Genomic DNA, 14,846 nt, shown 5'->3' on the forward strand with positions numbered 1-14,846 from the left:
TTTGCCTGGATTTTTAACCGAGGGAGTTTGAGAGCCAAGGAACAAAATGTGATGTGTTTTCAAACTTCAGCTTCGTTTATACTGTAACTTTCACAAAGCATCTCCTTAAAAGTCCTGTCCTTGTACAAAATGCATCAAAGAGACGGTGGAGGCTGGGAAATTTTTGAGGTTGAATTTGGATTTGCATCTTCAAGGGTCTCTTTGAGCCCGAAGTCTGAGGTGCCAGAGACTGCCCTGTCCTCCCTCCTTCTACCAGCTTCACTCTCCTGGGTCCTTTTGCCTCCCCCCGCCCCACACTTGGGTGGTTTTTTTGGTTCTTTATGAGGTTCCCACACATTGTGGCATGTATCTTCGAAAATACACGAGCGACCTGGTGTAACTGTGTGTGAGCATCCTATGGTGAGGATGTAATGAAAAAGATCTTGCTTAAAAAGCGATAATTAAGATTCAGTCTTCGGTTTTTTCTCCCTCCTCTTTTTCTCGTTAAGTCTGGAGGTTTTATTTTTGTTAGCATGTGTTCCCTTGTCCTTTTACATGTATTTAGGAAAGCCACAACTCTCTTTCTTGTTCTTCTTGCTTCCGTTCTCTCTTATTAGTTGAGCAATGTGTTAGGTTTCCCCTTTTCCTTCTCTGTGTCCCCGATTCCCGCCTCATCCCCTCTGTCAGAGCATCTATCAATGTGGTGTCGATCACAGCTGCGGCGGCTTCTCTTTCATCTTCTTCCCACTGCCAGAGCAAGGGAGGGAGAGGGAGAGGCGGAAAAGAGGTGGGGGAAGAGACTGGCGGAGGAAGGAGGGGGGTGGGTGGGAAGGGAACAAGAGAAGAGACACTTAGATGATGAAGTTAAACCGCTGGGACAGAGTTTCTTGTCAATTTCACGCGGGCAAAGCGTGCCTCTCGTGGGTTACAAGAAACGCCGGGTCCTTCCATCCCTAGCCAAGTTGCCCGAATCTTCTCCCTAGGCGCGCGCGCACGCACGCACGCACGGACACACACACACACACACACACACACAGACACACACACAAACACACCCCCCCAAACCTAGGACTCGTCCTACAGGCTCTGGGAAAAGAAAAAAAAAAAAAGTCCTCAATCACCACCTCCTTCTCGCCTGTCCCCTCCCCCCCCACCTCAGCGGGCAGCCAAGGAGAGCTGGAGGCGGGGGAGGGGAAGGGGAGGAGAAGCGACGCAAGTGGGCAGCTTTTCAGCGCCGGCGAGGCGCGGGAGGAGGAGAGGCGGCGGGGAGGCGCAGCCGCTCACCTGCGGGGCAGGGCGCGGAGGAGGGACCAGGCTGCGCGCTCTGCGGCGAAGAAGCTGGGACGCATCCGCAGCCCCGCACGCGGCTAAGCTCCGGGCGTCTCCCACCCCCCGGCCGGGGGAACCGGAGGGGTACAGCTCTTTGACAAGCGGCCCGGCGGAGGCGTGGAGAGCAGCGAGCAAAAGAGCGAGCGAGCCAGACTGAAGAAACTCGAGCCGGGAACAAAGAGGAGTCGGGTTGTGTGTGTGTGAGTGTGTGTGTGCCGGCTCCAGCTCCCGGCAGAATCTTTTGGGTCCGAGGTCCCTGCTGTGACGCCCGGAGACCCAGTAGTGCCCTCCACTGCCGACTCCCTGCGCTCGCCGGCACAAACTTTATTCTTGGCAAACTTCTTCTCTTTCTCTTCCCCTCCTCCTCCGCCCCCCACCTTCTCCTCCGGCAGATTGAATGCGCCTGGAGAAGGAAAACCGAAGCGAAAGGGAAGGAAATAAGAAGCTTTGAAACGGACATCTCCAACCCGGGTGGCTTTTTTTTTTTTAATCTTCCAGGAAGTGGACATTTCATTATCTTCTGATTCTGCTTACACCGTCTCTACTGGGGTAAACGGGGCCGTTTTGCCCAGCTCGCTCCTTTTCTCGGGAAACAAACTCCTGGATCGTCATCCAGGGAAGCTAAGGTGGAGAGATCTGCGAAGAGTCGCACCGACAGACCCTCCCGTGCACTTTGGAGAGTCGAATCTCCTCCAGAACCGGCGTCCTCCGCGCGCAGACCCCAGAGACACCGGGGGCGTGGGGCGGCCGCCCTGGCAGCCTAGCCTAGCGCGCGGCACAGACGCCCCCAGAGGCGCCGGCCGCCGCGGTCCTCGCCGCCCTGTGCTGTTCGGCCTCGGGGACGGGCGCCGGCATCGGTCTCCGCCGAGTGGGAAGGCGCGGGCGGCCACCGGGGCTCGGGTGCCGCTGCAGCAGCTCCGGCTGCCGGCTGCCAGCCCGGCGCTCTCCAGCCCGGCTTCCGCCCACTCTACTCCCTGACGCATCCTTCCAATTCTCCTTTTCCTCTCCCCCTTTTCGTTGATCCCTTCTCTTTTCTGCTGTTGCCTGGGGTGCTCCCCCCGCGGAGCGGAGATTATACAGTGGTCGGGATGCCCCAACTCTCCGGGGCAGGCGGCGGCGGTGGGGGGGACCCGGAACTCTGCGCCACGGACGAGATGATCCCCTTCAAGGACGAGGGCGATCCTCAGAAGGAGAAGATCTTCGCCGAGATCAGTCACCCTGAAGAGGAAGGTGACTTAGCCGACATCAAGTCTTCCTTGGTTAACGAATCCGAAATCATCCCGGCGAGCAACGGACACGAGGTGAGCTGGCCGCTGCCCTATCCCTGAGAGGCGTGCCGGATCCCGGGAAAGAGCCGAGGGAGGAAGGGAGGGAAGGCGCCGGGCAGTCCGAGTCCCGGGTAGGTCTGCTGGGAGCGGGGTGGGGGGTGGCTGGGCTTCTGGTCAGCGTTCTTCCTGTGTGTGGGGTGGAGGGGTGTGCAGGGAAGCGTCCAAGTGTTCGGTTTGGCGTTCGGTGACTAAACCGTTGGTTTGCGGCCAGGAGAACCTGCGCTTAACCCATTGACGTTTCGCCTTCGGCCTTTTTGGTGGGGTTCAGGGGGTGCGGTGCATTAAGGCGAGGATGTCTGAACAGCGCTCCTGAGAAGTTCTTCCGTAGGACGGAAAACAAAGTGCACCCGCTATCTCTCGGTAGATGTCTGCAAAAGTGCGTACACCACCAAAGGCTTAGGTACAGACGAGCAGAGCCGCAGGGAGAGAGGAAGGGGTGGCGGGCCCAACTGCCGCCGAGTGGGGCTAGCGCGGGGCCCGCCCGCGGAGGGGGCGCGCGCCCGGGCGGCGGGGGCGGTGCGGAGCCGGGTCCTCGCGGCCGCCGGGCCAGCTGCCGGAGCCGTGGGCGCGCCGAGCTGAGCCACCCCAGGAGGGCTCTCACTACCGGCTGGTTTTCCCCATCCATCGCCACTTAAAGGGGAAAAAAAGCAAGCTTAAGTTTGGGCCCGAATCAGGCCTTAAATCTATGCAGAAGAAGGGCGAGTCAGAGAGAGGCAGCGGAAGCCAGGGCACCCACTCAGGGGAGGGTGGAAAGCGCTTATCAGATCTCTTGGCCCGCTGCGGGCGATAGCGTTGGTAACCCGAGTAGAGTAAATAGAGACACGTGGGTGCTGGCAAGAGCAAGCCGCGAGCGGGACCTCGCGGAAGGGCTATTTCAGGCCTCGCGGAGAGCTGCAGAGGTGGGGGAGGCGGATGGACCCTGATACCGGACACTCCGCTGGCCACCGTTGTTCAACAACTGGGCGACGCTTTGGAGGAAATCCGGTAGAAAAGTCCTCTGACACTCAAATGGTTTCACCAACGCTTTTTCCCTCCAGAGAAATTTGGAGGGTATATTCTTTTTCCTTAAATGGCATCTTTCTGCCCCCAAAAAGAAAGCCTGTGGTTTTGGGGGCGGAGACATTTTGTGTTTTAAACAGCAAGTTTAAGAGCACCTCAGAATTACCTTCTTTATCCAATGGCAGGGGTGAGTAACGCGTTTTGGAAGGCCCAGGGCCTGGTTCCTGAGGAAAACATTGGGATGTTCTCTCTACCCTGAATCTTTCATCTCAACATGCCAACTTAGGGGGGAAACTGGGGTTGCCCAGAGCATACCTAACTACACTTAAAAGATTTGTGACTGTGTATTGGGCGGGGAGAGGAGGTCACTGGGAGGACACATGTCCAAGGAACCAAATAGCCTCTGAAACACTTGAGGCCAAACTCATATTTGTAGAACAGCCTTTTCTGCCCGTTTTCCTTGCCCTTCCTTTTTCTATAAATAAATCTGCCACCCACTTCACATTTTCTACGTGTTTTTGCCTTGGGGAGAAGGGCACTGCGTTTGAAGCCCCAGAACTCAGGTATTAGGGCTCTGTTAATCTTTGCTGGTGATAAGTGGGCATGGGGCAAACCCAAGGAAGATGGTGAAGGGGTAATACCACCGATTTGCACGTGGTTGAGTCTGGGTGGATGGTGGTTACCAGAGCTGATATTAGCTGGGCTACCTTTTAGATGTCTGTAGCTCGACTCTCAAGTTTTCCTCCTTTAACCACAGAATAGTTCACTTTTCTCTTGTGAGCTCACACTGACAGCCATGGGGTAGCTTAAGGAGTAATGGAGCTCCTGCTGTGATTGGTTTGGGACAATTGCCTAAGACCCCGGCTTGTGAGTCATGGGCTTGTTTTTATTTAAAATGTCATTTTCAGTTGCAAGATGATATTTCAGCCTACTTTTAATCAGCTCTGACTGAAGTAAATAGTGGTTGAAGAAGCTATCGAAGTGAACAAGCCCCGCCACTCAAATTCCTATCATGTTAGGTGTCCAAGCAGTCTTGATGTGTTTTAGTAAACGGTGGTCAGAACAGCATGTGGATTGTTGACAAGTTCGTTTCAGTTATTATTGTCATTTGTAGTTTCTAGTACTGTAGAGGTAGTTTTCAGGAACACACTGAAAAGGTTTCCCAGGACTCAGTCCGAGCCTGCCCTCTTAGATCAATAAAGCAGGTAGACTGAGTTGCATCTAATCCTCCTCTTTTGAGTTACCAGTGGATATGCGCTTATATCATCATTGTCACAAACTCTAAAGCAATTTTCTTTCTTTTGGGGGTGGGGATTTGTGCTGGTAGGTGGCCAGACAAGCACAAACCTCTCAGGAGTCATACCATGACAAGGCCAGAGAACATCCTGATGATGGTAAGATACTAATTCTACTTCTCCCAACTTTATTATTTAACATGTACAATTTGTGAATATTGGTACATTTTGCTATTTTTATTTGCATCCAAGAAACTCGAAGCAGATTTAATAAGATTGTGCCCGTTGTTTGAGCAAAATGGTAAAGAAAACCCAGAAAACTTATTGCTTACCTCTAATACATATTTCCATAATTATAAAACTGAATGAGTTAAGGGCCTTTGAATTTCCTTTGGCTTCCAGATTCTTTATGGAAGAGAAATGTCTGTAATGAGTATTTTTCTTTTCCTCATTTTCCCTAATATTCTAATTGTCATAGATCTTTAGTATTTTTTTTTCATGCATTTTTACAAAGAGTGACAGTCTATACCGATTTATTTTCCAACAGGAATAGTTTCAAGTGGGCCTTGATTTGTTTGCTGTTTCTTGTTTTAGTGAGAAGGCAGGCACTATATGCGCAGACTAAATATAACTCAATAAAGAATAATCTAATATGTGAAAATATAACACTTTAATCTTGAAGTTAAGAACTATGCATATGAAACGTAATGGATTTTCTCCCTATTTCTGATGCTTGCTCAAAACTGTAAAAATCCTGTAAATTTTTTTTGAGACTTAAGGAGAACTCCTTGTGACTTTTAGAAGAATCTGTGATCTATAGGGTTCCCTTGTCGAACAGCCTGCATTTCTGTTCTTTAATTACTTACAATTGGCCTGACCAGAATGAAGGGTTCGCACATACATGTCAGCCAGGGGAAGAAAGGAAGAGAACTATAATATCAAGCTTCCTTCTGAGCTACAAAGTAGATACACAGATAAAAGGGAAGAAATGTATACACTGAACACACACACGCAAACACACTTTTCTTTGGCAGTGTAATATAAATGTAGCACATAAAATGAAGTCTCCTGGAGTTAACCCTTCATAAATTTGGGTAGTTGCCCATATGCTAGACACAACTTGCTCCATCAGTAAAATCTAGAAATTTTCCAGAAATCCAGAAGTACAGGTAGAATTTTTGAGTTTGCCTATAAAGTGGAGCGTAACTTTAAGTGTATAAATATATATGTGTGTGTATAGCTGAATAGTCTAGTGTATTTATATTATAGGTTTGTATGCCTTTTTTCATGTGTCTGTATTTCTTAGTCCAGTTTGTTAGTATTAGAGCAAATTAAGTTAGATGGATAACACTTATTTTGTAAAAACACCAGTCAGTAGTGGAAGTAAATTGAACCACATGTTTTTAAAACATCTGGTTCACTGCTAAGCCATTTAAGAGAGTAAATACTGTCAATATAAAATAGAGCACAATAAGCCAGTTATAATATTTTGTAAACAAATCTTTTATGTAAAGTCTGTAGTAGAACTATTAACTTTTCAATGAAAAATACAGTGCTATAAAAGGAAGTCAAAGCATTATTGATTGTTCTTTGTCTTCTCTTAGGAAAGCATCCAGATGGAGGTCTCTACAGTAAGGGACCCTCTTATTCGAGTTATTCTGGATACATAATGATGCCAAATATGAATAATGATCCATACATGTCAAATGGATCTCTTTCGCCACCCATCCCAAGAACAGTGAGTAACATGCTGATGTTGCAAATTATTTTCAGAAGTGCTAATTAATTTGTATTTTTGACAAAATGTTTGTTTTTTTAAACTTACCGGAAATGCTCTCATTATATATGGCCAGTTGTTGCTAAATAAGACATGCTATAAGGAATGACTGCCTTAAAATGGTGCTACTTTTTGATATTTTGACTTTTGGATATTAGCTTTTGGTTTATTGATTAAGATGAATAAAAAAACAGATCATGAACTATCATGATGTCAAGTGAATTTAAGTCAACAAACTCATGATTTTATGAGTATTATGCTTTCTACTCTGATGAGAGACAGAAATTGATTTAATCTTACAATTAACTAAGTGGTCTATGGCTTTCACTGCCGGTGAGCTATGTAGAATCAGAATTCCTTTGGCTCACTTGGAACTGAACATTGGGAATTTTACTTCAGCTTTTAAAACAGTGTCTCATAGTTAATGTTTCTTTAAAATCAGTTTAGGTGTAGGGGAGCAATGAGCTATTTTTACTTTATTGTCAGTTGCTAAGAAGTATAGCTTGAAAATAACTCTTAATGAAAAAAAATTTTTTAAGTGGTGGCTCAGTTAACTTTCAAGTTCTAAAAATGTAGAGGCATTATAACGGCCTTATATATTATGGTTAACATGGAAACCTCAATGTATATAGTCAGAAGACATCCAAAGGGTAACTTGTTTAGTACGAGAATGTGAAATGGAGTTTTCCCTGAGGTTCATCTGTTTGGAGGTAGTGGTGGATTTTTGCTGATCCATCAATATATTTACCTTCTTTCTGGGCCTCACTCCCTCTGTGCCACCCAAACCCCAATGCAAAACATATTTGTTTGGGTCTTGGGGATGATGTTTCAGTCTAACTGGCCCTCCTGCGAGTCAAATCTAGGATCATAAAATGGAACCTGTATCTTTGCCCTATTAGCCCAGTGCTTTCACCAAGTGAAAAGAAAAAAAATCAGTGGAAGGCATCTGGGGCAAGTACTGTCACTGATATCTCAGTGGACAGAATCTGGGAACCATGAGATACTCCAGAGTAGAAAAGAGAAATATTTCCTAATCAGTCATGAACAAATAAAGAGTATTTGTGGTTATCTTGATTATCTGTGGCCCTCAGCTGTTGAAGAGATCGATCTAGGAAATATGACCACTTTTTGGGGGGCACTGTGATTTAAGTTATTTTTTCCCATGAATTTCAAAAAGATATTTGACCTCTTTAAGTAGGGAATAAGAGTTTTCCAATTTTCACATAGAAGCTAAAATGGAGATCTAGGAAATCTTATGATGGTTGTTATAGGAAATAGTGATTTCACATTTTATTTTAAAAGGCTTTTCAAATATTTAATGATAGAAATGTGTGTGTGGTACATATGAATCTCTTACCTAAAAAGTGAATGAACTAATAAAAGCGAATACAGTTTTTAACATTTAGAGACCACCCAGATAAATGCTTCTGAGTTTTAAAATTTGTAGGAGACTTTGTTTCTGTTGAATTAGATATGCATGCATATCAGATAATTTAAAGTTGGGCTATTTTTTTCTTGTTGATGTTTTGAAGGGGTGGGGGAAGGAGACTATATTTTAGATAAGAAATAACTGAAGATTTTTGCTGAAGGCTTCTTAGAATATAACAAATAATCTTTCCAACAAATCAAGCTATAGTCTCTGACTTGGTAACAATAGAAAATAGCCACTAAAATAATCTTACACTTTTAGGCTGTGAACACAGTTAATGCTTCATAAGTATTTGTGGAATTTGTTCTTCAGTTCAGCCAGTTCTTCTTTCAAGGCAATAATTTTTTTGAAGTCAATAGAATAAAAATCTATTGTTATTTATATTGTTATTCCCAAGAATATTGAAAATTAAGCTGCTCTTCCTCTTTAAACCAGCCTTTTCCCCTAGCCCCTCAGTATACTAATCATTTTAAATTGATAGAATGGAAAGTATTTATTGTTAGTGTATATATTAAAATTTTGAGGTCAGTGAATTGAACAGTCATTCATTGTTTAGGAAAGATTTGTGGCCAGAATAAATGTTGGTGGGGGTAGAGTGGAGGACAGGGGTGTGGTTAGGAAACAGTTACCTTCCCCTCCTATCTGCTGCTTTGCTTTTATTCTGTTCCATTTTAGAACACTTTTATTTTAGGCATCTTTTCTTGCCAGTATTCTGCAGTTTGCCCAATTCCAGAAGCTTTGCAGTTTTAACCACAAGACTATGTTCAATTTTTCTCTTTTAGGGTCCAGCCGAAGTGGGTCGCAGTCTTTGGTTTTTAATATGTAACAGCTGTTTTTAATGCTAAGTCCCAAAGCACTTTAACCGGAAGGCAACCCCTCCTCTTCACCCCAACCACACTTCTGCCTCTTGCTCTTTAACTCTGTTCTTAGCAGGACTGAGTGTTTGTGCAGCGGACATCCACAGTGATAGGTTTGCATCCAGGGTGTCTGGAGCAGGGTGACCATTTGTGTTTGGACTTAGGGTGGGAGTGGTCCCTGTCAGCCCTGTGGCTTGGATTTGCATCACAAACAACCCCTTGTTTACTGTATCTGCTGCCCTCAGGTGTTAGGATTAGAAAAACATCTGGGGGATGGTGGTGAGGGAAAACTCAACTGCCCCTTGCCCACACAGAATCTTCTGTTTGCTTGTAACCTTAGATAATGCAGAGAATACCAGCCACGGCCAACTGGCACGCACAGGAGTGTTTCTGCTGGTAGCTCATTTTAACAATCCCGTATGCATTGGCTCTTTTTAAGACAAACACTGACATACATTTGCTCACACAGCCCTTACTCATGACCTAAATATAGAGTTACCTGCACAGGAGAACCACTTTTGCCATTCAAGCTTTTTTTTTCCCCCATCTGAAGGAAAAATTTAATTGGCTAATTACATCCTTCCAGAACTGGAATTCTTAGAGGTGTGTCTATACTAGAAATCTTGTGAATGGGTGTCTCATAGAATTTGAAATAAGAATTCTTGTTCAGATAAATGAGGCGGGCCTAGCAAGAAAGCACCTATAATAATAACATGTTTGGTGTCAGTGTGAATTCTTAAAGCACAGTAAACCTTGGCTTGGGATGGTCATTTTCACTGAGTGTGAGAAGATGCGGTAGCCTCTTAAATATTTCAGAGCAAGGGCCCTGGAGAGTTTATTAAAAGCATACTCCCAAGACCTTCTTTCTCTGAGTCTCATTTATGAAAATCCTTGGAGGCCAATGGCGATGTCTTAAAAAGGACTACATAGTTGGTTGCCTCCTGTGCTGGGTCCTGGCCCTTGTGTGCCTGAAAGCCGTGAGACAGTGAGCTTGGCTGCCTTTACATAGTGAAAGTTCCCATTGGCCTCACGCACTGTGGTTATTCGTCTTAGGTGTCAAACTTCCATTTGTCCCTCAAGCAACCCAAATGTTTAACACCTCTGAAGAGAAACGTCTCAGTTCTCTTCGGCTGCTCAGGGAAGGAACAGCAGCAGACTCAGTGCAGGAAGCGACAGCAGACGTTGCTGCTCGGCTCACACCAACCGCAGCGACACCTGGGCAGGAGTGTTGCTGACTGCGTCGTTGGCTTCTTTGTGATCTTTCTCAGGATGGATTTTCAGGTGGGAAAGGAAGATGTCTGTGTTTGAATTTCATCATCTTTTCTTATTTTTAGTAGATTTATTTTTCTTGTTTCTGCTCCCAGAATGCTTCAGGGTTCTTTTATAATTGTTTTGAGCAACTCACTTCTGTGGTATGGTTTTTACCTGGAGGGGGTCAACATTTTGACATCTAATGAGCAGAATTATCCCTCTTAGAAATTTGTCTTAACCTGCCCCCACCAGCTTCCACCCACGTTTGTGTTTGCTTACAGTTAAAATTAGATTTTTGTCATCGTTCACATCTGGAACTAAGGATCTAAGTGAACATATTTGATCAGTAAGGCAGCGCTTACCCATCTGTCTCTCACACTACGGCATAGCTTTGAAAACAGTCACAGAAACAGTCATCGATGGGAAGACAATGACTTACTAACTCCGTGCAGAGAGACTCTGGCTCATATTTTCAGCAGAATTTTCAAGTGTCTTTTCACTTTCCTTGAGGAGCTATCTCATGTGACTTACTGATTAATGATTTAAAATTTCCTACTATAAGTTGTCTACTTTTTGAAGCTAAGTACATGAAATTTTCCTCTTTACCTTAAGTTCAGGAGAAGTTAAATTTTAGAAAGTGTATTCTATCTCAGATTTGAATGCAATCTCAAGAGAATATGTGGGAAAGCTCCTCAGAGCCCCAGACTCTTCTGTTTGATTCATCTTAATTGTACAGCTACAAAGTAGGGAAAGGACCACAGTCAGAATAATTGGAAGTGATTGCCATTCCCCCTTCAGATAATTTAGGTATCTTATGACTGACTGGCATGCTAATTCAAGTGTCCCAGGTGCCATGCTGACATGACCTTTCAGGAGTTGATATTGCCTTGCATGACTGGTACGGCAGAAGTGTGATCCTTAGTCAGATAGGTTTTTTCGAAATGACCCTTGAAATTTCTTGTTCATTCATAAAGGCATGAGAACAACCCAGTTTCACTAAAACAAGACTATTAAGCCAACTTGCAGAAAATCTTGCTCTTTGAAGTTCCCCTCCTCCTGCCCACATGCAGGTCCTCAACTTGGTCTCATCAATCCCATTATTTTGATCCATTTCTCTCTTGCAGACAGACTTGTGTAATTCTAACAGGAAACCTCAGGACCTCATAAATGGCTCTGTCTGGACGTCAACTTGTTACCTCACATGTATTCTTCATAATATCAACTGAGAAATTTTTTACAACTCTTGAGTCTTGTTTTTAACTAATCCTGTTAGTTCTTTAGGCAGAACTGTTTTTGATGTATGTGACTGACGTTTTTTTAAGCAATGGGATCATTCCATTCCTCTCTGACTCCCCTTGCTCCTCATTTGCATATTATAGATAGAATTTTATAAAACTGATTTCCCTTTGATTTCAAGATAAACTTGAAATTTAAAGAGAAAATATGCCAGCACTGTCCTTGAGCAAGCAGAAAAGCACATATATTTGATTCCAAGGCAAAAGTAGAACTCAGCATTATGTAGGTGCTGCTGTTGTGGAACTGAATGTTTTTTTAAAGAAGATACTCATTTCAAACTTGTATCTTAAATTTATCCTTAAGTGATCATGCCAGACCGATCCAGTCTGTAGAAAGCTAATATTGTAGCAATCAAGAGACTTGGTAATGCTTTGTTCTGTCCCAGCAGGTTCTTACTCAATTATTTTTTTTAACTCTCAGCTTTATAACCAGACACACCCTCAGACACTTCGTTTAGGCCTTAATTCTTATGAGATTTTAGCTATATGTATTGTACCAGCCATTGGACTTTATTTAAATAATTTTAAAAATATATTTTAGATTGATGATCACTTTTTAAACATTAATTGTGACCTTATGAAGTTCCTGTGGGAACTGTTGACTCTGCTATATGAGGGGTGGATAAAGGGAAGGTGCTATAATTTAAAAGGAGGAGTGGCTCTAGCAGTTTTAATTTTCTGTTATTATTGTCAGCTTCTGTATGAAATAGTTACCAAAACTGTTAAAAGCTGACATAACAAAGGTATTTTTATAAGTCTTAAAAAAAAAAAAATCCTGAACATTTTTGCAATAAAGCCTATCCAACTGCAAATGATAATTGATCAGTTAATCAGAGATTACTGATGAACTTTGAGTTAGTTATGTGTTAGGAAAGCACAGAATAGACACTTTAGTAGATTTGCTGAATAAATAACATACTAGAAAATTTTCAGGTATGGTTTTTGCATATGTCCAAAGGATCTGTCTTTATTCAGCCAAATCCTATATGAAAATCTGAAGGTGTCTACGAAATAATCCTTAGTGTTTTATTATTGTACTTTTTTTGATTTGTTGCATCAGTGAAAAAAAAAAACAACAACCATTTAAACCATGTCTTTAATGAAGAAGTCAGAGTCATTGCTTGCAGAATGTCAAGTTTCCGAGTAATAGCTGAAAACAGTCAGCTGGAGAGCTCCCTGCTAGAGTGAAAAAGAATGGGACTGGGTCCTCATTTGAGGACTGATCCTGAGAAGTACTTATCTTTACTTAGGTCCTGGAAACCTAATTGAACAAGAAGAGATGATGTAAATGCTTTTTTTCAGAAGGGTACTTGAGACGGAAATGAAGTCATAATAAAAAGAAAACTATCTTCAATTATGTTGCAGTATCATATGGTTAATGCTTCTCAATTCATTTTTATTCTTTCCCAGATAGAAAGGATATTTCTTTTCTCAGTAACAGGTGACGTATTTTGAGACACTAAAAAATTCTGCATGTGTTTTCTAAATATGTGTAGTAGCATCAGTGCTGACTTTTCTAGACCAGTATGTGTTGTAAATTGATTATATCCTTTGGGAATATGGAGACCAAAATTTTTGAGTCTTTATTAGGTGGAGGTAGGCAGTCCCTTGTGAAGGCTGAGCTTGTGGAGGAGGGAAGTCCTGGGCAAGATGGCAATAGATTCGGGGTCTAGTCCCATGTCCATCACTCTCGATCACTCTCTGAGAGCCTTGGACCTCTGTCAGCCTCTGTTTCCTTGTTTATCATGAGGCATATTAATGTCTGGCTTGCTTACCTTATATGGTTGGTGTGCAATTCAGATGGCACAGACCCTGCGAAAGGAAGCAAAGCACAAGTCTCATCCCAGTCTGGTAGGAATCGTGCCATAAAAGGTGCTTGACTGTATTTAGGAAGCTCCTGAGAAAGGGGAGAAATTTTTGTTTCTTACAGTGTCACCATGCTGACTTAGAATCTGGATGACTGGGTAAAGGCCTTACAATAACCTTAAGAAAATATCTGTGTAAATAAAAGTTTTGGGGAGACAGCTTTCTTCTCTTGGGCTCTTTTTCCTCTCTTAGTTGTTAGGAGAGCACCATTTCTTCTACTAAGGGAATGAGATGCATGAGCGAACAGATTGCTAAATTAAAGATTTGTTAAAATTCTTACATCCTTCTGGTATTTGGTATGAAATTGCCAGATGACTCTTAAGTCCTTGGATTGGGGTAATAATTGATTTTTATTTAGGAGACTTTTTTCCCTTAATCTTTTGAGAGCTGGGTTTCTTCTCCCCACTGCGAACAATCTATAGAGAAGAGATTTAAGAACGTTTTGTGAATGTAGAGGACGACAGGCAAGTTATTTTTCTTTCCCCTTGGAAATTTCTTCTGACTTAAGTCTTTCTTGCTTTCCTGGCACCTAAAAAAATCAGGTCCAAGGGGATAGGCTGGCCGGGCAGCAAGGAGAAATCAGTGCTTTTCTAGTCTCTTTGGAAAATTCCACCTTCCATCCTTTCAAGACTTTTCTTTTTCTCTCAGTAAAATTCAATGAATGTTAAATATATATATCAATGTAGAGTTAGCTTTCTCCAATTTTAAACATTATATATTATGCCTTGTAATAATTATGAACACATAGCTTCCTGGCACTGTAGTTCATATGACTTGGACCAAGGGAAAAACGTATTGTGATCTTACCTCAAGTGTGTCAAACTTTGTCTTCGACTCCAAAACTTATATATATATTTTTTTAAGTCTGAAACAAACCCAGCAGTACCAAAGTAAAAATTTTTACCAGAGTGAAAAATGTTTACTGTTTACTATAACTGGGCTAACCAGCTAAATAGCTGACAGGATTAGGAAAAGAATCAAGTCTCCAAGACGTTGCTTGAATTGGTTTTTACTCAGTTTTTTGGTATAAGTAAAAAGTTTAAAATTAAAACTCAAATTCTTTTGAAAGGGAGAACAACTAACTTTTTTTTTTTAAGTATTCCCATGTGCCAGGTACTGAGCTAGGCAGTTTGCACAAATGAAAACTGTGGCTGGGTGTAGTAATCTCCATGCTAAAGATAACAGCCCATCCTCAGGGGCAGTAGTAACCTGCTTCAGTTTAGTATGAAACAGAGTCATGGCTCTTCCCTTTGTAAGATCTGAAGACTTGTTAATTGTCATGTAAAATAACCAACCATTACTGCCTTTTGGAACATAAAACACTGATTAAATGAATCATATGTTGATTAAAATATAAAACCCAAAATTATTACTTTGAAGATTTTGTTGGCAGTTTCTTTTCAGTAATACTTAGCTATTTTTTATGAAAATAAAAAGAAAATACTTTCATTTAAAAAAGCAGTACACTAGAAAACTCAGATGACCAAAAGGAATAAAAATT

The 14,846-nt window shown here is 42.8% G+C and overlaps 1 protein-coding gene across 4 annotated transcripts in view; it reads left to right on the forward strand.

Annotated features, from left to right (window-relative positions):
• Positions 1,215-14,846, forward strand: part of LEF1 (lymphoid enhancer binding factor 1) — a 122,592-nt gene continuing 108,960 nt past the window's right edge. For 2 of the 4 annotated variants that reach the window (XM_005681326.3, XM_018049145.1), the window contains exons 1-3: positions 1,215-2,609; positions 4,963-5,029; positions 6,475-6,608. In XM_005681326.3, the coding sequence (XP_005681383.1) occupies positions 2,397-2,609; positions 4,963-5,029; positions 6,475-6,608 (414 nt within the window). In that variant the 5' untranslated portion in view covers positions 1,215-2,396. 4 annotated transcript variants of the gene reach the window in all.

This window comes from Capra hircus, chromosome 6, assembly GCF_001704415.2.
Source record: "Capra hircus breed San Clemente chromosome 6, ASM170441v1, whole genome shotgun sequence".
Lineage (NCBI taxonomy): Eukaryota > Metazoa > Chordata > Mammalia > Artiodactyla > Bovidae > Capra > Capra hircus.